This window comes from Miniopterus natalensis, chromosome 13, assembly GCF_054644295.1.
Source record: "Miniopterus natalensis isolate mMinNat1 chromosome 13, mMinNat1.hap1, whole genome shotgun sequence".
NCBI lineage: Eukaryota > Metazoa > Chordata > Mammalia > Chiroptera > Miniopteridae > Miniopterus > Miniopterus natalensis.
This window is the reverse complement of record NC_142093.1, coordinates 18,594,510-18,618,791: the sequence shown is the minus strand read 5'-3', so window position 1 is coordinate 18,618,791 and position 24,282 is coordinate 18,594,510. Positions and strand designations below refer to the sequence as shown.

Below are 24,282 nucleotides of genomic sequence, written 5' to 3'. Positions count from 1 at the left end.
CGGTAACAGGGTACAAACGGTTAGAGTAAAGAGATGAGGTTCCTTTTCAGGTTCCTGTCATGATCTTTCCTGATCTAAAGCAGGTGACTGTGTGGTTCTCCAGACAGATGACGAAAGAACCCCAAACATGCTCCTAAAGAATTCAGATGCAGGAAGGCTTAGATTAGACTCTAACTCAGGTCTGCTGAGACATGGTCGTTAAGATCAGCCAGCAAGAAAGAATTTGCAGGAAGTCATACTGTTAAGAAATAAACCACATTTTAGCCAATGACATGCCAATCACGATATTTACATGTTAGACCATTTGCAATAGAGCTTCTATTTATACGTTGGAGATTCAAAACAGAGCCTTTGATCTGCAGAGAGATTTATTTAGAAAATGAGACCCTGCTTGGTTTTCTGCAGTGGTGTTTGGTCACCAAACAGATCACTGAGGTCCTTGCTGCTCATTTCAGTGGAAAGTGACAATGTCAACCTCTAAGTTGGGTGAATGCCGGAAAGAATTCAGTCTAGCTTTTGCTTTCCTGAGTTACCTATCACCAGGCAGCATAAACCAACAGTTTTCAAGTAAACATCAGCCCTCTTAAGCATCACGATGCATGATCCTTTCTAGAGTTTCCTATTTTCTAACAGTAGAAAAGGGTAGCATCTGACATCAAAATGTAGACGTAAGACACCCTCTGAGAAAATTTTGACATATACTCAAAAATATTTTAGCAGAAACACCAAGGTCTGAGATAGACTCAGTAGCTAAAGTGAATATTGTATAAACAAAACAAAAATAGGAGTCCCTAAGGTGTGGTCTCCTTGGTTTACTAAGACAAGTGGCAGAGCACGCCCTTGTACCTGCAGGTCCTTATACCTGATGACTCGGTAAAGAAAAGGCTCTGTGTGTGTCTGCCCCGGTGGCAGATTTTCACACAGCTAGTGCATCCCCGAGTTGTGACCCTGGCACAGTGAAATGACTCCCTGAGGCTCTGACCAAGTCAAATTGGGCCTGGTGGCCCGTGGGCCATCACACAGCATCTTTCAGCCCAAACCTGCGAAGGCTGGGGGAATACTTTTCGTTCAGAAAGACTCCATGTCCCCTCCGACCCTTCCCCCGGATACTCACGGAGCAGGTGCCATTCGTCTTGCTGAATTGTCTTCGTTAAATTGAAAGGAATGTTTCGTAAGCGGATTGGCTGAGAAAAGTGGTACTTGATAGCTGTGCATCGCTGCGCAATACCTTGAAGGGAGGGAGAGAGGTGGGTCAGTGGTCTGCGCCTGTGATAGGACCCTGCAGGCTGGGTGGGCGGGGAGGGGACAGCAATCTCTGGCTTACTTTCATTAACAGAGGCCGGTCAGAGCAGTAAAAACCTAAAACAATTTTTTAAAGCACGTTTCACTTTTGAATGTATTAAATTTGATAAGGATCTAAATTCCACTTATTGTATGACAACACTGAGTTTGTATGCACTAAACGCATAACCCCTCACAGAGAAATGGCCTAGAAGTATCCAGATGGTTGGGGGAAATCGGCTTGAAATCTTAAGTTAATGCAGACGCATTACACGGGCCTGAACCTGATCCAATCTCTAACTCTAAATGGGCTGCATCAGAAAGTTCATTAGGAAGTGTGTTATCTGGAAACCAGGAGACGTTTTTCCATAAACACAACCTTCGATGTGGTGGTTGAGGTGGCAATTAGGTCTCCAGACATCCCAAAACAGCCTATTTAACCCCAGGCCAGCTGATGTAATTCCTTCACACGAATTTCACTGACCTGAACTCTGGGTCTTGAGAGAAGGGGTGATACTGAAAAATTCCCTCCCTCTCCTGGGTGCGTGGCCAGCCCTAGGCACAATATTTTGAAATGGGCAAGTGGACCTAACCCTAACCCTAACCCTAAGCCTACCCGTTGTTTTATCTAGTAACTTCTCCTATTCTCCCTCCCAATCCATACTTTTACTGCATAAATTAATACAGGCCTATTTTCCCCCTAAAGTCTGCTGAATCCCATGAAAATATCTACCCTCCTCTCAAATGAAAACACAACAGAACTTCCTTCTTTCATTGTAAATCATTTGGTCAGTTGTTTGGATAAATGCAGTCTGATTAGATTAATTTTAAAGCGCTGTGAGTGAATGTTAATCCGTTAATCCTGGCAATCCTGGCAGCTGTTTCATCCCTAATCGGTGGAATTTCAGTAAGTGTAATGCTTAATGCTGGAGATGGGGTGTGGACTTGGGGATTCAGAGCGGCAGTTCCTGGAACAACTCCTAGGCTAGGGAAATGTGTGGGTCCCTTTTACATCCTTGCAAATATCCTCGGGGCCCACCTTCTCTGCCCCTTGTTGGGAACAGGCGCGTTCCCAGTGGGCAGGGGGAGTAGCAGAAAGGAGGTGGGCAGCCTGCCCAGTGCTCGCCCCCTTCCCCGGGGAGTCCTGGCTGGTGCCAGGAATGAGGTAAGCAGTGCATGTATCGCCAAGTTACCTTCCCTTCCCACCAGGCTCCCAGGCTAAATTTAACCTGCCAGGATCCCTGAAGTGAGAAGAGAAAGGAGGTGGGGAGAGGGACAAGGTCTGCCCTGAACAAGCAGTGCTCAAAGATCCCCTAAGACTGGGAGTCTGGTGGTGAGCCCACAGCTCCTCAGCTGAGTTTGCAAAAACATGTTCTATGTAGGACCCGGAGCTCCACTCCCTGGGACAAGGTTAGAGACCTCAGGAAGAATTAGAGAAAGTGAGAGCGAAGGACAGATCAGCAGCAGTGTCGGAGGCCTGCCGTTTGCTGTTTTATTCCCTTGTTTCTCAACACTTGTCCCTCTGTCATAGCAGAAAGTCTAACAGATTCGAAGGGGAAAGTACATTATTAAGGTTTGGCTTCCTACATACACGTACAACTGACACAGTGAAATTTGACACGAATCACCCAGGAAAAGACCTGTAGTTCCTTGATGGCCTACCAAAGACAAATTAGGTCCTTTTGATGAAAAGGTGAATATACAGATATACATCGACGGTGGTCAAGACAGAAGTTCCACGAGATGGTATCGTAAAGAGTGATACTGTGAGACTCCACAAGGAGGCATTAGTTTCAAATTTTTTCAAAGCCATGCTTGCAAACTTTGAAATTAACTGGCTTTCTGGGTTTAGAGAGCAGTGAATCTGGCTCTGAGAAGGAACACAGAAAGCATGATCTCATAGCACCAGATGGCATCCCACAACGGGGGGAAGCAACATGCAGAGGGTTGAAAAGAACGAGTTGTGGTCTATATTTAGTGATTAATGAGCTTCTTAAAGGGCCAAGTGTAGAGCCACTGTAATGATATAAACCATAGAATACAATCTATTACTACGCTGCACCCGGGTTAGGAACAGGGTTTGTTGGGCTGGTGAATTTCTGTTGTTTCTGGTGCTTAGAGAGATGAATCAAATTCCAGGCTGAGTCATAGAAACCCATATTCTAGGTGAAATGAGGGAGAAATCTGAGAAACAGCAGAACATGCTGTAAAAGGACGTTAGTGCCAGTCAGCGATGAGGCCGTGTATGTGGTAGCTGGAGGCCTTGCAGGAAGACAAACTTGGGTTTGAATCCCAGCTGTGTGACTTTTGGCAAATGACTTAACCTCTCAGAGCCTCGGTGCCGTCCTGGTACCTGCCCACCTTCGCTGTGCGGAGCCCGTCACACACCAGGAGGCTGCACCTGAAATGGCCTCACAGACGAACCCAGGCAGGCACGAGCACCAGCTGCCGGAGCAACGGCCCAGCCAGTGGCTCTCACGTTTCCTCTCCGTTCTCACTCCTGAAAGTTGAGTAACGGGCCTCCGTCTGAGCCACCCTGCACGCCTCTGCTTGATAAATCTGCTGGGCGAAGACGGGGGCCTCTGGGGCCTCAGCCACCCATCTGTAATGTGCAGTGTGAAAACCTTCAGGCTTTCACTATGTCCACCTGCCTTTTTCAGTATTGTTAGCATGCTTCTTTAAATTGGTTACTATAAGTGGGACATAGTTTTCTTGCCATCACATAATTGCGTTTATTTTAGTATTATGTATTTATTTAAAAATAAAGTGCCACGGAGTAAGAGCTACATATGGTTCATTAAGTAGTGTAGTGTTGTGCCAACTTCCACACTTAGGCAAACGGAACGGGAGAACATCTCTGGTGGTCCCCGGGAGCAGGAGGCCTGGTTTTCGTCGTCCAGCTCCGTCTCACCCCTGTTTGGGAACACACCATTGGCTTCCCCTCGAATCAAACCCAGGCTCCAGGTACCTAGCATCTATCCCTGCCCCCACCTCACTTACACTCACCTGTGACTGATCCCCAGGGACTACCCCACACCTCCCGGGCTCGTGCCCCGGCCATGCGGTGCCCATTTCTTCCTCTACCGACACCCACGCCTTAGAACAATCCAAAACCGACGGACCCTCCCGGCCCAGGGCCTTCATTCAAAAGGCCCCCCCAAACACAGCGCAGCTTGCTCTCCTCCCTGGCTCGATTTTGATGTCAGAGGCTGGGCCACACACTCAGGCTCTTGGTCAGCCGGTCGTTGTCGTTTCCTAACAGGTCAGAAAGCCTGCCTCTTTGGAATTCCCAAGTTCCTTAGAGTGGAGGCCGTGACCTTTCCCTGGGCTCCGGACAGTTCGGAGACACGTCAGCAACAGCTGCGGGCTCTCCCGCAGGTGGCAGGGTCAGCGGACAGCCTGCACTGTCTCCTAAGCACCGCAAAGGCCACTTGGGACCCCGCAGCTGACCCGGCAGGGGAGTGGAGGGCGCCTTCCCCCCCAGACCCCTTTAAAGCAAAGAGCAATCGTGGGGTCCCAGGGCAGAGTCGCCGCCGTGTTCTCGTCACAGAGATTTAATTTCGGGGGAAACCAGGTGCTAATGTTTTCCTCATCACCTCCGTCCACTTAAATAAATAAACAGTACAGTCAGATTAGCGGCTCAGTGCTGCCTTTTAAAGCCTCAAATGACTGAAACGAGCCCTGAAAGTGAAGCCCCCTGAGGACAAACCCTTCCAGTCTCCAGACTGGAAAGGGGAGGGTACAAGGTGAGGAACCCCAGGGTGGCCTGTCCAGGAGACACACACACAGTTTGAGACACCCTAAATGTCACGCTAACGAAACAAGTGAGGTTAAGTTTCATCTGTTTTCGTTTAGCATGCAGCCCATACTCTGAAAATGAATGAGGTATCTTAGACCCTTCTTTTCACACGAGGTCTTCAAAATCGAGCGTGTTTTCTACTTACAGTACATCTCCTCTTGGACAAGTCTCATCTCCGGGGCCGGCCGGTCTCTCGTGCCTGGTGGCTACTGCACGAAAGAGGAGACTTCCAGGTGAAGGTGACTAACACTCCAGTTAAAGCAGAAGCGACAGAAAGCAGGGATGTTTGGATAGGAAGCGCCTGAAAGGTGTGAAAGCTATTCTTTATTTAGAGTCTCTCCCCACAACAGACTATCTTATTCTGCTACAATTAATCATCTCTTCTCACTGATGCAGAATCAGCTTCTCAGTGATGGGGAGCATTACTATCTGCAGACTCACAGACAATACAGAGTGAATGCATTCTGGCTTCACCACTCACAGCTGTGTGACCCTCGCAAGGTACTGAACCTCTCTGGGCATCGGTTTCCTCGCCGGTAACCCATGGACAGTGATAGTTCATGTTTCATAGGAGGAGTGAATGAGACTCATCTAATACTAATTAGCGTTAGCTTCTATCATTATTACCGCAGCTACTCCTATTACTACTGCAGGTTTATTTACCCAAACAAACCCAGCTAATGGGGCTATTTCTTAAAGGCAAGACTCAGCTGAGTTCTTTGAACGACATAAACACGTGACCTCTAGGGGCCAAAGGTGGAAGGTTCAATGACAAGTCTGACCTATTGCACAGACAGTAAACATTATCACAGGAAGTTTCTTTTTGTAAGTGACAGTGAAGAAAACCAGAGACAACGCTGTTCAAACAGGCACGATCTTGTGCAAAAGTGGAAACTGTCGTTCATTTAGGGTAATGGTTTCCCTGAATTACATTTTAGATTTCCTTTAACATAGTTATTTTCTGAATCTACAGTGAAACATAGTAAAATATTTAAAGCTTTAAAACCAGAGATTCCCAGCGTCTCAGGACGATCATGGCCCATAGTCAGCGGCGTAGCTGATGGGCCAGGAATCCGTGGCTGGAGACGATGAGCTTTTGGTGGCCTGCGGGGGACGGCAGCCCAGCCGGTGCTCTCTGCTGCTTCCTCCCTCACCTTCTTGTTGAGAGGCAGAGGCAGAGAGGGAGAGAAGCATCAATTTGGGGTTCCACTTACTGATGCGTTCACTGGCTGGAGGCTGAACCCGCAACCTTGGTACCGGGATGACGCTCTAACCAGCTGACTACCCGGCCGGGCCTCCCTCCCTCCCTTTACCTCCCCTCTCTCGCAGGGGACGGGAGAGCCGCAGTGTGGAAACGAACAGCTCCTATTCTTTTTTCTCCTTCTCAGAGTTGCCAGTGTGGGAAGGGGGGTGTAACTGTGCCAGTGGATTATGTCGTTTCTTCTGTGGAAGGCAGACACGGGCAGGAACAGACACCCCATCCCGTACCTTGTTCCCCGAGCCCCGACCGAGCGAAACCAAATACAGCCATCGGCTCAGTGGATGCTCGACCACAACACACCGTGGTGTTTCCTTCCCCAGGGGGTACCAGGTTACAGGGACAGCCCCACAGTCACTGTCGCTTATTCTAGCTCTGGTCGCAACACGCTGACCTCAGAGAGATCGATACTGTCTGAACAAAAGCTGCCTTAATCCTACGCGGGTCTAAAGCTGCTGTGACGACACCTGCCGTTCGAGTCTCCTGGGTTCGGGGAGGCATCCCGTCGGCGTGGGAAGCAAGCGTGAGCTTTCTCCTCTCTGCAGCATGACTTTTTCAATGAGTGTGAACAACAACGAATATAATTTTTTTAATCAAAAGGTTAAGCCTGTGTACCCTCAAATACTGGGAGAAACTTGGCAATATGGTTTTTTTCTTTCTGCATTTAATATGTGTGTGTAAGAAGCAGCATGCAAGGGTGTAAACTGGGATATTGGCTTTGGAACCAGCTGTGTGACTCAGAGCACTACACTCGACCACTCTGAGCCTCCATTTCCACAGCTATAAAGGTAATACAATCTCATAGAATTGTCATGAGGATTGAATGTACAGCTGACCTTTGAAAAACATTTGGGGGGGCAGGGGTTAGGGCTCGGATCCCCGCCCATTTGAAAATCTTCCTATAACTGTTGACCCTACAACAGCGGGCCCTTCACATCCCTGATTCAAACAACCTCAGACCCAGTGGAAAACAGTATTTTCCATCTGCGGCTGGGAAACCACATTTGGGAAGGGGAAATACTGTTTTCCATCTGAGGTTGGTTGAATTCGCAGATGGGAAACCCATGGATTGCAGGGCCAAATGTATTTATTGGGGGAGAAATATGCATACAAGTAGATCTGGGCAGTTCACACCTGTTGTTCAAGGGTCAAGTGTACTTGTAATTTCACCCTCAATCTCCAGCATTTGAAAGGAAGGAAGCTGCCAAGTCTCAATCACTACTTTTTGCCATCAAAAGTCAATCATTTATTCTCTTTCACTCATTCATTCATTTATTTGTTCAACAGATATTTATTTAGCAAGTGCCTTTTAGACAGAGGATCTATTTTCTGAATCTAGAATATGATACGACAAAAACAAAAAAACTGTAACTCTGAAATGGGGAGGGAGGAGAGAGAGCAATGGGGAGGGGTCTCCCACCTGCCACATGATGACCTGTAAACACTGATGGCTTTAGCAATTTCCCAAATACTCAAAAAGGAGCAACTTACTGGAGAAAGGCTGCCCCTTTCAGAAAGATGGCTGGCAGTGTTCCGGGCAAATTATCCTTAAAAACAATGCACTGTTGGCCCCTTCCAGGTGCCTAGATAGAATCCTTCTAATTGAGCTACACTTTCCGGAGTTTGTTTCTTTATGAAAATGAACCCTGGATCAAGCTGAATTGACTAATTGCTACTGTATATAGAGATTAGGAAAGCGATGTCTGGTAGAGATAATGTATGAAAATATAGGCAAGGGCAATGGCTCTGCTCAGACCGTGAAAACAATTTTAACATATTTGCTACTGCGAACAATGTTCTCATGTCCCCTTCACCAGATGGGCTGCTGGATTTATGAGGGGATGCGTCACAGATACATATCAAGATAAATGGAAACTGGGAGCCCCTCTAAAGCAGCCTGCAGGATCTAGAGAAGAGCCGTGCTGTGGCTGGCTCCACAATTGACAGAGTTGTACTCCTGGGCTTTGATAGGTTATGGAAATCAATTTTTAAAAAAAATATAAACTGATTTTAAACAATATTTTCTAGTCTTTCTAAGTCATGATAAAGCTAAGCAGTCATCAAGCAAAACTGACAAGTCTGAATTTCGCTTCCTTCGGCTTCCGCAGGCCACCCTTTCACGGTCAGGTGGCCCGGTAGGCACCAGAGACAAAAAGTAAAATTGCCCAACTGGATGGCGCATGGAGGAGTCCCTCCAACAAGAGCAGAGGATGGCACTCGGCGCCTTCCAACGGCAAGGACCTGATGGCAGGAAGAAGCCAAATCCCAAAGCCACTGGCAGCAGCTGCGAACGATTCCGGGGCAGGGCCGTGTCTTTGGCAGCCTTCGGCACCATTTCCCATGTGCTCCGGTGCCTCCAACAGCCGCACAGGCTTCGCTAACTCATGCCCGAATCTGCGGCAGATCCGCGCACTTCGGATGCCCCTGGAGCTGCGCTGGTGCAGTTACGGGAAAAGGACAGTCACGCTCTTCTTTGTGACACAGCCTCTGAGGCTGTACTCGAAGGGCCTGCTCACACGTCTCTGCAGTTACGCAGGCCCATGAGAATCCCTGCGACCGTGTCGATCTTGCCTAATTCGTCCCGTGAAAGGACAGGGACAGAGCAAGCAGGCACAACTGGCACGTGGCGCTGCTTCTATGTACAGGGGCCTGTGTGTTTCCAGCCTCTCCCGCGGCCCTCCTCCTGCCAGGAGGCAGAGACAAGGACTCCGGGAGAGACGCCAACGCTCTGGGTGCAGGTGTCCTTCCCTGCTCGCTGAGCAGGTTTTCAGGCGCCTAAATCCCCGACGGAGGCCGAAGAAAATCAGAAGGGGCAGAGGAATGGCTCTGGAAAGAGGAGAAGGTGCTGGAAGAATGGGAGGGGGGAAAGGGCCGCAGGGGGAAGAGATTCCACCTCTCTGTAACCCCAGAGCCCTGGGCACACATGAGCCCCAGGTGGGAGGCTGGGGGGTAGGGTGGAGGAGTGGTTAGCACCTACAGTGAAGCTAGGAAGGGAGAACTTCGCCCTTGACCAAGTGGAGCTGCCATCTCCTGATGGGCATCTCTCTGTGTGTGGGAAAGAGCCTCCCCTCACCCCAACTGCATATGCTGAACTGAAGTCCCCCATTCTTCCTCCTAACCACATAGTTCACAGGCCAAATAACCATCAGGGGCTCAAGCCTGTCATACAAATGTACTTCTGGTCCAGTTCCAATGACAGCAGGAAGGGAGCTGGAATTCTCTTTCTGTTTACCACCTGTGCTTATGGCATCCAGACCTAACAAGCCCTTGCTGGGGGACAAAGAGAGCCCGAGATAACTTGCATGTAGTTCGGAGCTGTACTGAACTACCGTTCTCATTGCATCTTATCACACACACACCACCATCACCACCACCACCACCGACTCATTTCAGCCCACATCTCATCAGAACACGCCCACAAGATGTTTCCAGCCCTAATTTTACATCAAGCAGCATGAATGACACAGACAACTGGGCAGAAAAAAGAGAAAGTGCCAACAAGCAGTTTTACTAAGCATCACTTAAATCAGCTATTCGGGGATACAGCGCAAAGGCAGGCAGAGTTTAGCAGCATCACAAAAATTACAGGTTCACCAGCCCCCATCCACCTTGTGGGGCAGCAGCCTTGCCCCAGCTGCCCCTCTGGTGCCTCCCATCTGCTCCTGGCCCTACCCCCAGGCGCTGTGCCACCAGCTGAGCCCAGCACAGCACATTAGCATTCTTATCACTCCCCTCAACCCAAGGGGAAAAGCTTCCAGCTGCCTTGTACTTCAGCATCACCCTCGGCACCAGAAGCCTGAGCCTGTGCATAATTGACAAGGAATATGTTGATAAGAAATGGGACTGTTCCAAGTTTCTGAAGGATAACTAGGTAATTAAAAGAAAAAATCTAATTTAAGAAACTTCTGAAGAAATTCTTTTAAACTCCCTGGCAACATCCTTTATGGATTATTCTCTTTTCCTAGTGACTTTTGTTTTGCTTTCTTTGGTTTTCAAAGCCTAGGGCTAGATATCCGATGTTCCAGGGCATCCCACAGTCCTGGCCAACTCTGGGGGCAACTTAGAAAGCCCTGGACTAGAAGCAGAAAGACATCTCCATTTCCTTGCTGGGCTCAAGTACCCAAGTTTCCTGAAGTCTGCGCACCTGGTGACTGCTCAGGACTTACATAGCACTGCGCCCTCTGAGGACCCCAGCCCTCCGGCCAGCAGCTGTCCCCGACCTGTGCAGAGCAATGCAGAAGGTCTCAGAGAGCGCCATTAATTACCAGGAGCGCAAATGTGCAGAGATGAAGTCAGCCTCTGCAGTGCTGTCTGCTTCTGGCTACACCATTTGGCTGTCTGGCTAGTTTAGGCCACACAACGAGCCAACCAGCTGCCAAAACACATCCTGAGACATAAAAATGAACACATGGGACGGTACAACTGCACGCCAGGAGGTTCACCACCTCCTAACACACAGCCTGGACCAGAGTGTTCTTCATTCCACATCACCTCCCCATCCTGGAGGTTGGCTTACCGTTAAATTATGGCCCTACCACCTGCTACCTGTATGAAATTCTCTGAGTCTTAGTTAATCTGAAAAATGGACTGGCAATATTAATTTCATATGACACTCCAAGGAGCATGAGAGACCAGGTGATCTTTATGCGTGATCACCTTCCGTCCACGCCTCCTGCGTCACCCCACTTGAACAAACTGGTCTCATCCAGCCTGATTTGTTGAAGAACTTATCTAACCTCAGTTATTGGACCTTGTGATTGTCCCCCAACCCAATCCCACCTACAAACTGAATGAAAATGAACGCAGACCGTGCTCTCAGAGAGTGTGGAGTCTGGTGAAGGCCAGCGGCATTGCTGAAATAATAGCCCTGGTAGATGTAAAATTACAACTCTGATGTAAAGGACACCACTGAACAGGAGGCGGTCCAAGAAGGCTGAGGTCCCTCGGATGCACAGGATTATCCTTGTGGGGCAGGAGGAAGGGCAAGTACAGGGCTGTGAAGAAGAGGACCTGTGGAACTGGGGTGCAGAGTGAGGGGGGTGTCAGGGAAGATGTCGCTAGAGGGGCAAGTGAGGGCTAGACCACAGAGGGCCTGAGGCAGGTTGAGACATGGTCTCTATCTTGAGCCTCAGCGGAAGTCACCACAGATCGTGAGCTCGGAGAAGACATGATCAAAATTGATTTTTAAAAACAAACAAGCATAAAACACTTCCCTCTTGCCCCAGCATGGAGAGCAGGTTGGAGAGGGCGGGAAGTCGTTTAAGTGATGGGGACCCAAGCAGACCACAACAGAACAGCCAGAGAGCCGGGTTCCCAGTGAGGGGGGTCAGAGAAGGCCTCGCGGAGTGAATCTGAAAACAGGCCGAGTCAGCCAGGCGCAGGGGCAGGAGGTGGGTGGCGCAGGGAAGGAACAGGCATTCCAGACAGAACAGGACAGCGCAGGCCTGGGAGTAAGGAGGGTCTACAGGGCCCCCGGGCAGGAGGCCTGGTGCTGCTGGCATATCAAGTGTGAGAGGGCAAGTGGGCAGAATGAGCCCTAAGGGGGAGGCAGGCAGAGACTCCGCAGCAAGGGCTCCTTCCCCGACACCACAAGGCCTCACCCAGTAAGCGATCAGGAGCCACAGGAGGGCCAAAAAGGCCGACGGGGGATATGGGAGCTGGAAAAATGTGTTAACTAGAAGGCTATGCGTCCACAGTTAAAATATTATGCAGGTGATTAAATGATGAAAAACTGGAAAATTCTTTTGGCTTAATCCTAGAAACAAAGCAGCATATATCATATTATCTCAAATAGGTGCTTGTGTATATATTTGCATGAAGACTGGATGAAAATAAGTCAAACTTCTAACAGGGTTATATAACTAACTTGCAGGGTTACAGATGATTTTTGTTTTCTTCTTTGAAGTTTTCTGCATTTTCTACAATGAGTATGTGTTTATGAAAGTTCATAATTAGAAAAAAATTAAGATTTGAACTACATGAACTCAGCATGAATGGCCCTATCGAACTGACAGCGACAATTCACATTTTGCTAGTGCCTGATGTGTGGTGACCCTAAATCTTAAGCCACAAGAATAAATATCATTCTCTCTGTGTGCACAGAGAAGAAAATGAAAAACAGGGAAGCCAAATGATTCATTTAACATGACACAAAGGGCTAGAGGCAGAGCAGATAGGAACTAGGTGGATGCACGCGCTCCTCAGCTGGTTCGATTCCTTTTGCTGGGAAATTATTTGAACAGAAAGGATCATGCACAATCCAATAATTAAGATAGCCAAAATAATTAGAGACAACCCAACAGACCGCACGATTACCAGCCTAGATCAATAAAAAAGAAGTCAATCCACAGCCTTGAGTAAATAAGGCCACAGGCTACACTGCTACAGGGACTGTAATTCCAGAACCTTGAGCTCAGTCATGACAGTGTTTTTCTAGAAGTGAGGAGGGGCCAGCATGAGAAGGGAAGGAAGCAGCAGTTGCTTCGGCCCCAGGCCTGCCCATCCTCATTCGGAGTGACTGTGTACAGAGAGGATAACCGTGGCACACCGCACTCCAGGCCAGGAGCGGTGGTACGCACAGCCTTGCTTTTTAAATTACTGATCACTTCCCCTCATCTTCCCACCACCCTCAAGAGCTGCATAAACGCAATCCTGGATGAGGCTGCCCTACAGGTATTGGGCCCTCCTGGCTCCCTCTCGCCTGGGATGAGCTCCTGTCCCCCTCCTGGGCAGGGGAGCTGAGGTCCCAGGGTAGCACAAGGCCTGACTGCTTTCCTTCCATGTGTACCCAGGAAACACAGCAAAACTGCCCCACGGGAGCCTGGCCTATGAGACACTTATTTTTATTTATTTATTTTAAAACTTCAGAGAAGCGCAGAGAGAAACCCAGTGGTATTTTTATAGCCTAAGATACCATTCTCGGCTTTGTTCGATGGGTGAAGTGAGACTATGGGGAGGAAGAAAAGAGGAGGTAGGAGGCTTCCCAAAATTGCCAAGTTTGCAGATTGAACAAGTGCAAATTAGTCAGTGTCCAAATTTATGCTGAAATGGACAATACTGTATTTTGCAGGCCAATAAAGGGGCATTTACATGTAAATGCACAGAAAATGAATAACCAATTTACATTTTCTTAATCTATGGCAGCTAGCCCTGAGGATCAATAGGGTAACAATTAACTAGAAGTTCAGCCTCCGTGGTTCCAATTCTGCCTTGCAGCCAATCCCCCTGTATTGCTTTTTCTAAAGGAGGTAGTAATGGGCTGGCTGTGAACAGGGTGACGGAGTGGACGCCCTGCAAACGAGACCTGGCTGCGCCTGTCAGTCATCTGGACTCACTCCCAGACCCGCCCACCGGCCCTCCTGCTGACCCCTCTCTATTTCTGAGCCCTCCTGTAGTCCCTTAGGCTAAGTCATTCTTGCCCTGCTCTCACTCTCATTTTCTCTAGTAAAGACGGTCAGACTTGACATCATCGGGCAAATAGGAAGTGCCACCTACCTAGATGCTGTGCTTATTGCAACACAGAACACCCCAAAGGCCCCAGGCAATGACAAGTTTTGCTGCACAGAAAGGTAGGTTTTAGCCATCAGGAAAACTCACCCTTTACTTCCTGATGCTCTAAATAAATCATAAATGTAGTAATTTGGAAAACTGAGAAATCATGAAGTCCGACCTTCCACTTTTACAATGAGAAACTGAGCTCTAGAGAGGTTTAAATGACTTGCCAAACTCCTGTCTGTAGCAGGAAGAGCCAGGGCCAGGCCTGCAGCTCCTGGTGCCCAGGGTCCCTCATGTCCCCCCACCCTACCACATGGACACGCGACCCTCTTATACAAATCACAATTACCAGCAGTTCCCATGTTATTCTCCATCACACGTGCTTAGTCAGGGAGCAGGGCTCTTTGTCCTCTTATTTTATTTTTTTAAATCCTCATTGGAGGATATTTTTTCCATTGCTTTTCAGAGAGAATGGAAGGAAGAGAGAGACAGAGAGAAATAGAAACATCGATGTGAAAGAGAAACATCGATTGGTTGCCTCCTGCAAGGGGATTGAGCCTGCAGCCAACGTACGTGCCCTTGACCAGAATCAAACCCGGGACCCTTCATTCCACAGGCCAACGCTCTAACCACTGAGCCAAACCAGCTAGGGCACCCCTTTTCCTCCTTGTAAAAACTGGTTAACTGGTTTGAGTCATGTGGAAGACATGTGCTGTGTGCATTTAAGGTGCTTTTTCTTAAATTCCATGAGGATTACCCTCCTGGTCACGTGGCTACTCCAGAGTAATTTCACTTCCCTGGTTCATAATCTCCCAGGGATTTTGTAAGGCTCTTCCCTATTATTTCTGTTTGTAAAAGGAAACAAACAAAATCCCTAGAGAATGAAGAAACTTTTTAAGAAATATATTCCAAACCCAGAGACCAAAGTTAAGACCATTATGTGACGGCTCTCCTCTCTTTTATCATGGACTTGCCCCATCACTGATCAGTGTAGGTTAGTTAACCTTCTTTGAACAGATTTCTGTCCTTTCTCTTAGATAATCTTCCTAGTGAGTCGTCCAGGTGACCAAAACGCTAATGCCAGGCGAAGGGGAGGTGATGCTCTCAATACCCTGACCCTACGCCGTCTGTCTCCTGGCAGTCACGCTCTTGCCCTCTCCGTAAGAACCAGCCGGACCCTGATGGGAATGATGCTGACTTGTCTGCCTAATCTCTGCTTCGTGTGGAAGGATTTAAGTAAAAACAACTGGCCCTATCAAGCATTAGAAGTTTACCAACAGATCTACCATTATAATCATTACCACGGATGACTAAAAACGTTACCTGGCCAGGGGCGGGGAACACCGGGCCCGCGGGCCGTATATGGCCCACAAAATCATTTGGTCTGGCCCTGCCAAGGCCTCACCAAGGAGAAGCAGTTCCAGCCATCACATTAGAAATGAGTTAATTAAATGTTTGACCAAATGTAGCAGGCTAATTTTTACGTTGATAATTTTGTATGGCCTGCGAATGATGCTATAAATATCCAAATGGCCCTTGGCAGAAAAAGGTTCCCCATCCCTGGATAGCTTTTCCTCCACATAAAGGAGGAAATTTGGGGTCAAGAAAGTCATAGCATGTTCAAATCTTCTGAATAGGGCTTTCAATGAAATTAACTATTATGCCAATTACCCTATGTGGCAAGCCACCTAAAATATCATTTAAGGAAAGAAAGAAACTAAAATTAATAATCAAGATTCATAATACAAATTAAAGTGATCAAATATAACTTTTAATGGATTATTACATTCCGAAAGCACACCTCTAAAACTTTTGAACAAAATGAAGCGTAACACATAATTGTAGACTTCTCATTTACTTCATGTAGGTTATGCATATTAAATACTGACGAAGGAAAGAAGGAATAAACCTAGAATTTTTTTTCTATAGTAATAAAAAAAGTATACAGTTTCTTTCTTTCATTACAATCTTTTCAAAACTTCTTCAAAGAAATTTAAAACGAGCAAGTAAGGCAAAATTTATACTGTGTGATTTCCTAAAGTGTGCTCCATTTTGGTCTCTGCTGTAAACTCTAACTCCAGTTCCTAAAACTAGATATAGCTTATCATCACTGATGCCCTGTGAAATCATCTAAAAAGAAAAAATTATACAGTTGATTCCTTCCAACCAAACAGCAAATGTTGCTGCCATAGAAGAGAATTCCTGGAATAATGCAGAGCCCTTTGAAACCCTCAGGAAATGACAAAGAAAATTAGCCATAAGAAATCATGTCATATTTAAAAGGGCAAAGGAAAGACATGTGGGTGAACAATTTGGAAACAGGAAAGGGCTCTCCAACTTGGATTGTGCTCATGCTTACCTGCTCCTAGAGAGAACTGACCTTTTCTCTCCTTACACTTTGCTGAGTTAATTAAGCTGCTGTTTTCTGGGAATCCTATAATTATAGCCAGTTAATGCTGCCAGAGACCCAACAGGTTACACAGATCCAAACTCTCTATTTACAAATGAGAAAATGAAGAGCTGGAGAGAGGAGGTGACTTGCCCAAGGTCACATAGCTAGTTAATAGCAGAAGGAAGGAGATGCCCCAAGTCTGCTGATTTCTGACACCTCAGTAAACTGCAAAATAAACTTGCTGGGAGGGAGACCACTTCAGAATGGCAGGAAAGCCACGGTCTCCTGGAGAGCTAGCTCTGCTTGAAGAGTCCGAAGAGCACTCTTGCTCCCCATGTGACTCTCCAGGCTTTCTGCGCACAGGAGCCTCCCTAGAAACAAGGCTGACGCAGCAGAACAGCTCCGCAAAGGCCCGAGCAGAGGCTTGCAGCGATGCATCCCAGTGGTTCTGCTTTCTGGCCAAAGGAAGTATGTCACTGGTCCTGCAAGTTTTATTGAAAATAAACAATATTTACTATGTCAAAACTGCACATGGAAATACTTAGAATGAACGTGACGAAACATCGCCTATGTATTGAGTTCCTAGTATTTGAAAACCACCCGACTAGGGCTAGTGAGAGAACAGACAGGAAGAGTTCCCTCGAGGCAGGGGCTTCCTATGGAGAAAGACAGGAAAGCCTCAGTGACAGCAGAAGCCTTTAGTTAAGGATTTAGGACACGGTGTGAGGAAAATCCCCCATTAAGAAGCACTTGGTTAATTTTACACTGATTTTCTGAATGCCTCAAAACTAAAAGCATACCATAAGTGTTTTTTTATTTCTACTGTTATTGCTACTTTTTTTTCAAATGCCAGTTACTTAGTCTTCTTTGAATTAATTTTTAATGTCCTAGTCTTTGAAAACTGAGAATAATTCTCTCTTCTCCTTGCCCGTGAATTGAACCAAAAGCTGAAGTGGGTGAGAAGAAAAGGGACCAGATATGACTGCGAGCTGAATCAACCCAATGTAATTTTTTCAACAGCCATTCTATAGAAAGATAGCCATGTGTCAGAGACTGGCATCTGTCCCTGGCCGTAAGGTAGGGAGGAAAATGGACACGAAAACCAACCACAACACAACGCAGAAAGTACTGCAATAGGAGTATATGTAAGGCACACAGGATCCCAGCTAATAAAGCAATTAATTCTGCAGGGAATGAAGGGCTAAGGAGAGAGGCAAGGACATTTAGACAGACTAACACAAAGCTCTCAAGGAAGAGTGCCCAGATGGACAAGGGGGTGGGGATTCCAGGCAGAGGAAGGAGGACACACGGTGACACAGTGAAGGGCATTGCTTTGAGGGAATGGCCAGTGGGCTGGTGCAGCCTGATCCTAGAGCTCATGGAGAGTGGCTGGGCTATACAATCAGAAAGGGAGCTATAGCCACGCAGGGAAGGCTCTTTACTAACCTGCTGAGAAGCTTAGACGTGTAGCTTTGGGCAGTGGGAAGCCATTAGAGATTTTTTTTGTTTTTCCCCTTTATCCATTTTAAAGTGTACAATTCAATTTTTTTTTCGTACATTGTGCAGCCATTCCCACTATCTATTTTCAGAACATTTTTATCAGCCCAAAAGGAAGCCCTGTGCCCATGAGGCAGTCCCTTCCCATTCCCCCCTCCTCGTTTTCCGTCTCTGGTTGGCCTAGCCTGGATATATCACCTATAAATGGAATCTTACAATGCGTGGCCTTTTGTCTGGCTTCTTTCACTTAGCATGTTTCCAAGGTCCATCCATGTTGTAGCATGCGTCAGCACATCATTCCTTTCCACGGCCGAATACTGTTCCATTAGGTGGATGTGCTGCATTGGGTTTACCCTTTCCTCGGCTGATGGACGTTTGGGTTGAATCCACCTTTGGGCTAATGTGAATAGTGACGCTATGAACATTCATGTAGATATTGTTTGAGTTTCTATTTTCAGTTCTTCTGGGTATATCCCTAGGGATGGAATTGCTGGATCATTTGGTAATTCTTTGTTTAGCTTATTGAGGAAACCATCAGATAGATTTGTAACCAAAGGAAAGGTCTGATTGTATTTTAGGAAAGTAAATGTAGCTAATAGATACTGAAGAAATAAGGTCCCACAGAGATGGTGCCCCAAAGATCCACCATAGTTGCTTATTTGCTCCTCCCTCTTTCCTTTCTTTCCTGCCTGCTATCTTATTTTTTTTTCTTGTGTGTTTTTTTTGTTTTGTTTTCTTTTTCTGTTTGAACCTTCAAATTGGCATGCAATCTGGTGGCCCAAATATATGTCCACCCACACACCTTGTGGTTCTATACCATCTTCTGAGGCTTCTGTGCTAAAATCCTGCTTGCTCAGCCCATCTGCAGCGGTTTAGATTGTTTTCTTGCTTTGATATCCCTGCTCTAAAGAGGTATCAAGCTTTAATAAATAGGCCTCTCAGTTTCTAACGAGAGGTGCGAGAGAAGCACAGCAATCCCATCAGGAAACATGACGCGCCCTGGACTGGTGGGACATGAACATTCCCGCTGACACGTCTGGGGCTCATCTCAATGCCCTCCGCCTCCATCCCACTGCTCCAAATCCAGAATCACACACTGCTCAACAACCACTTTCTCAGGTGGCCTTCTAGGTTTGTAATTTCGAAAACAAACCATTCTTCACAGAAATTTCAAGTATTGTTCAAGCCCAATACAGACACAAGTAAAGTGGCTTTTCTTCAAACTAGAATTGGTTAGTTTCTCAAATTTTGAATATGTGCTTCTATCCACATACCAGGACACAGGGAATAGCAAAGAGTGATTTGCTAATTTTCTTTCTCAAAGAAAGAAAATTGTTACAGTTATAGGTGCACTTGGAAGTTGTAATGATGGTCGCTCAGTCAAGGGATGAGAATGAAATGTGGTATTGTCACTGTTGTTTTCCTACAAAAAGTTAAAACAAGTCATATTGTGGGGTAGACAGATCTTTATAAGCTGGCTTGGGGGTCAGGGGAATGAGGCATGTTCCGGGTAATGATCTCCGTGAAGCTGTCCCTGGAGTGCACTGCACCTCCCTGGGTGGGAGGGGACGCGGGCTGCGCCCCTGGGAAGCACCAAGACCCTGAGCTCACCAAACCAGCGCGTCTTGAAGTTACAGTAACTGCACCATCAACTCTTAGAGTACATCAATATCCCTTAAAATGGACAATTTTGAACATTTTACATTCCATTTAAATTTAAAAGTACAACTATAAATAAGCCTCCTTAGAAACAACCATGCAGTCTCTGGGTCACTAGAGATTAAAGAGTCCCAAAAGCAAAGCACAGGACTTCCAGGGAACTTCATGTGCCCATGAAGGGTAGCAGATACGCCGCCCCAAAACAGGCGACTTTGACATAAGGATTACTGTGAGCTGAAGGCAACCGAGAAGTAGTACAAAAAGCAATCTGTCCCACTCCTACTTGGCTAAACGCAGCACATGAATTTGTAAAAGTGCCCCACCTCCCCGCTCTGAACTCCAGACCCCGACCAGCCCGGAGACGGTACCAGGGAAACCTACATAAAAACACTGCTAAAATTCATCCCTACCTACCATTAGTTTTCCCCGTATATTCGCCTTCCCACAACGTGGCAGCCAAGACACTCAAAGTCCTTTTCGTTTGTCTTGTCGCTTCTCTACAAACCTATTGGTCTTTTGTGAAGATGCTACACAAGCCCCAGCTTTGCCCACCTCTCCGAGTTACTCATCTCTGAGTGCTCCCACCTGCAGTCTTGTTTTTCTCTTGCTAATCTGTCTTTTGTCAGGCTAATGTGTAGTGTCCCAGCCAGGCAACCTAGGAGTAGAGAGGGAAAAAGATGTTTTTCTTTCCTAGATGGGGCAGGATGTGAAGAGAGAGCAGTAAACCTCGGGAGTCAGCCGGGAGGACAGGGCTGCCCCGTGGCCGCCCGCCGGGCCCGCGCCGGGGCCTCGTGCGCACTGGCCCTGCCTCCTCAGCTCCCAGAAGCCGGGTTTTGCTCAGGAATCAGGCAGCCGAGCGTCCTGCGGAGAAGGCCCTTCCCCAGCACCAGGAGGGAGCCCACGGGCCTGAGGGAATTAGGGTGATTCCACTCCACTTGCCAGGGACTGGCTTGGGAACGGTCATGGGACATCATTCTGACCAATGAGACCCGTGCGACGTCCGCTGGGAGACTTTTGGGGAATTACATTTATTGTAAAAAAGGTTCACAAAAAAACCCAGCATGGCCTGTCTGGCTCCCGAGCCTTTGAGCTGTTGCTGAGCGAGGCAGGGGCTCGTGGCACTGCTGTGAACAGCAAGGGACAAGCCTGGAGGCAAATCACTATGTTAGGACGGCTGAAGCCCAACAGCAAGGAATCTTTTATTTTTTTAAAAATCCTCACCCGAGGATATTTTTTCCACTGATTTTCAGAAAGAGTGGAAGGGAGAGAGAGACATCGATGTGAGAGACACATCAACTGGTTGCCTTCCACACTCAGGGATCAAGGCTGCAACTGAGGTAAGTGCCCTTGGCTGGAATCAAACCCAGGACCCTTCAGTCCATGGGCCGACACTCTAACCACTAAGCCAAACTGGCCAGGGCAACAGCAGTGAATCTTTAATCAGCCCTGGAACAGGCTTCCTCTAGATTTCTTGTTATGGGAGATAATGCATGTTCCTTATAGCTTAGGCCATTTTTATTTGGGTTTTCTGTTACTTGGCCCTAAAAGATCCTTAACTGATAAACTCACCCACATGAGCGAATAAATGTTTATCAAGAACTTTATTAGTTACATTTAAAAAAATTAGACCCAAAACCCAAATTATAATGTTTCATACCTAATCAGAAATACTGCTGTACCTGACCTTTCCAGAAATAATAACAACTTCAGAAAACTACATATATAGAATATTTGCCCCAGGGTGGGGCAGGAAGAAAACAAGCCTGCCATTTTAACCTGCAAATAGAACTAAGAATGCTAAAACAAGAGCTCTGTGGTAGTTTAGAAATAAAAACATGCTCTAAAAGAACATCCATGCCACAAATTTCCAAAATGAAAATCTGAGGCCTATTAGTAAGAAGCATTCAATTTCCCCCATGGCATAATCAAAGCATTACTGCAGAATCATCTGTACCCGTGGTTTAGAGAATAGGGAACTACTCTGTTTAATGCCTCTCAGGGGCTCTCAGACAGTTATTTCAATAATTCTGTCACATTTGGAGGGCATACAAAACTGTGACCTTTTATGATTTCTCCTATCATTAAAATAAAAGTTTCCCAAATCGGGTGTGTTGGGATCAGAAGGCTAACAGGTACTAAGTTATTTATATAGCTCCCAATTTCCCAAATCAATGGTACCTGGGGATGACTTTGGGTTCTGAAGCACCCATACTCACAATACACATCAGTTCCTCTTACAACCCCTACCCCTAAAAAATGCACAATCTGAAAAAAGTCCCCGTCCACACTGCCAATCAGACCGCTGTCTCTAAGCTTCTCCGTATAAGATGAAAGGGCCACCCCTGTCCAAATGATAGATTCTGTTTTATAAATTAAAATCAGGTAAGGATCACTGCTCTACGTTCCTTTCAACTACATGAATCTTTGATTCTACATGTGCTTGCCTATTTCCTCCTACCAATTTGAGTTTCTTTCAGAAAGAAAAAGTAACCCTGGAGAAAAACAAGGGAAGAATTATAACATGACTTTGATGTTTCTTTGGTGGACATCTTCTGGCTGGATTTTATCTTTCACTGCTGAATAGTAAACAGTTTCCTGTGTCTTTTGTTTTGTTTGTTTCAAACACCTGAACAAAAAGATAGCATTTCTCAGAAACGTTCCTGTTAGTAGTCGTTGTTTTTCCATCACTTTTTAGTTCAGCTTATCTCTTATTTTGCTAGTACTTGTTAGTTTTAGGTTCCTTCAACCAATACCCCCGCTGTCTGTATTTCTAAATTTTATTTTAGAGAGAGAAAGGGGAGGGAGGGAGGCAGAGAAAGAGAGAGAGAGAGAGGCACTGATTTGTTGTTCCACTTATTTATGTATTCATTGGTTGTCTCTCGTATGTGCCCTGGCCCGGAATCGAACCCACATCCTTGACGTACCGACATGACGGCTCTAATCAGCTGAGCTACCTGGCCAGGCCTACCCCCACTGTCTGAACACCAAAGTTTTCCTACAATATGTTAGATGCTAAGGATTAAATTCCCTGGGATATCAATGGCATAAAACAAATCTTGAGCTCCAGTTGGCCTAGACTCAGTTATTCCCACTGACCATTATATCTTTGGTTTCCTCCCCAAAGATCAGGATAACTTCACTGAGTACCATTTAACAGGATGCATATATTTAAAATTCCATGACAACTGCACTCATGACTATAAGCAGCTTTCAAAATTGTGAGAACTTAATGGCATTCAAACTCAAATAAGCCAACAGCCCTCTGCCACCTACTCACACCCCCTTCCTCTCTGCTCCAGGCGGGGAAGGGGAAGCACAGCCTCGGGGGACAAGGCGGACAGAGGACCCTGTTCTTCTCTAAGCAGCCTCTTGTTTTCAAAAGCATTTCTTTTCCAACACTCAGTAGTAACATTTGTTGGCTGATTGTTGAGTGAAGCAAATGCTCACATCCCCTACACCAAAAAAAATTCCTTAAATTGTAGCCAAAAGAGATCCAAGTCAAGTATAACCTCCCACCCTTCATTCCCCTCACCCTGCCTGTTCCGCTGTCACAGATCCTAAGCCTGCAAATCAATGCTTATTGGCAAGGCAGATGGGCGCATCAGTGTTAATTTGCCATTGAGACACCGGCTCTACTGCTCTAAAGGGACAGTGAAGCCTTCTGGAATTACCTATACACTTGCGTTTCCAGAATCTCTTCCCTGTCTCCCGCCTAGTGTCAAATAACTTGGGAGAACCAAAAGGGAACATATTATATCCTTTACGTCCTTCAAGGACGAATGAGTTGATTGATTTTTATACCAATGAACAAAATATTAAGAAGTCTAAACACTGGGGGCATCCAGCAAGTTATAGAAAATAATTCAGTGTGTTCTCAGTAATTCAAATAATGGGAACTAAAATATGGTTTGCACTGTTCCCCTTTTTTCACTTGCTAATGAATTCCCTGATGGGTGTCCCCATGACATTATTGTTTGGTCTGCAATCAGCTTATCTGGCTGAGCTACAAGGAAGATGGAGTGCAGATGCAATTTCCCGTCACTCTGCAGCAAACAAAGGCTGTCAGCTTCATGCGGCTCTCTCATGCTCCAAGTTCAGCTACTTCCTTTTAGTTAAAACTTGCTATAAAACAGATTAATCACTGCAATCACTTTTAACCACAGGGAAACACTATAAGAGAGCAAAAAAAATAAACTGTCGTGAATTTTACCAGGTTTTCTATTTACAAATTCCTTTATTTTGATAACAATCTTTACAACCAGTCGTGAAAAGCTTTAGACAATATCAACGATGTGATGTTTTTTAAAATAATAACTGTAGAAAAAAACAATTTTTTTAAACTAAAATGATCTTATCTGAATTGCCTCCAAAATACCAAAATAGGCATGTTTGCCGTTTGTATTATTTGCCAATCCCCCAGTTTGGTTGTCTTCAGCTATTTCCTTCCATTTCACTAGTTGTTTTTGCAAGGGGGAGGGAGCTGAAGAGGATGACATAATCTGATTATTTCTATTCTTTTCAACCAGCAAAAAAATACAAGAAAAAGAGCCCCAGACGTTCACACAATTGAGTATTAAAGAGGGACAGTGGAATCGCCCTGAAGGAAAGGTGGGCAGGGAAAGGTGGGCTCCGGGAGACAGCCCATCTGAGGTCACTGCTTGCTTGGTAGAGGTCACAGATCAGTAATCTGGGGTATGCTGCAGGCGGATTCAAAGATGGAAGGAGAGTTCATTCTTGGTAACTTGGGAAAACCCTATGACCAGCCTAAATTCCTTCAACGTTCCCACTCCTCCTGGTCTCCCACTTTGCACTGACATTGGAAGTCTTGGTCATTCCCTCAGTGGAATGTAACATCCAGATGCTCCCCCAACAAAAGCCTATCTCCCGTGGCAATCAAGAACA

General features: G+C 46.4%; 1 protein-coding gene across 1 annotated transcript in view; it reads right to left on the bottom strand.

The window, feature by feature from the left end:
• The window catches only part of TMEM178A (transmembrane protein 178A), a 43,549-nt gene that overhangs the window by 12,880 nt on the left and 6,387 nt on the right, over nt 1–24,282 (bottom strand). Inside the window, exon 2 of the mRNA XM_087823505.1 lies at nt 1,115–1,228. Coding sequence (XP_087679631.1) covers nt 1,115–1,228 — 114 coding nt within the window. The remainder of the gene's footprint in view (nt 1–1,114; nt 1,229–24,282) is intronic.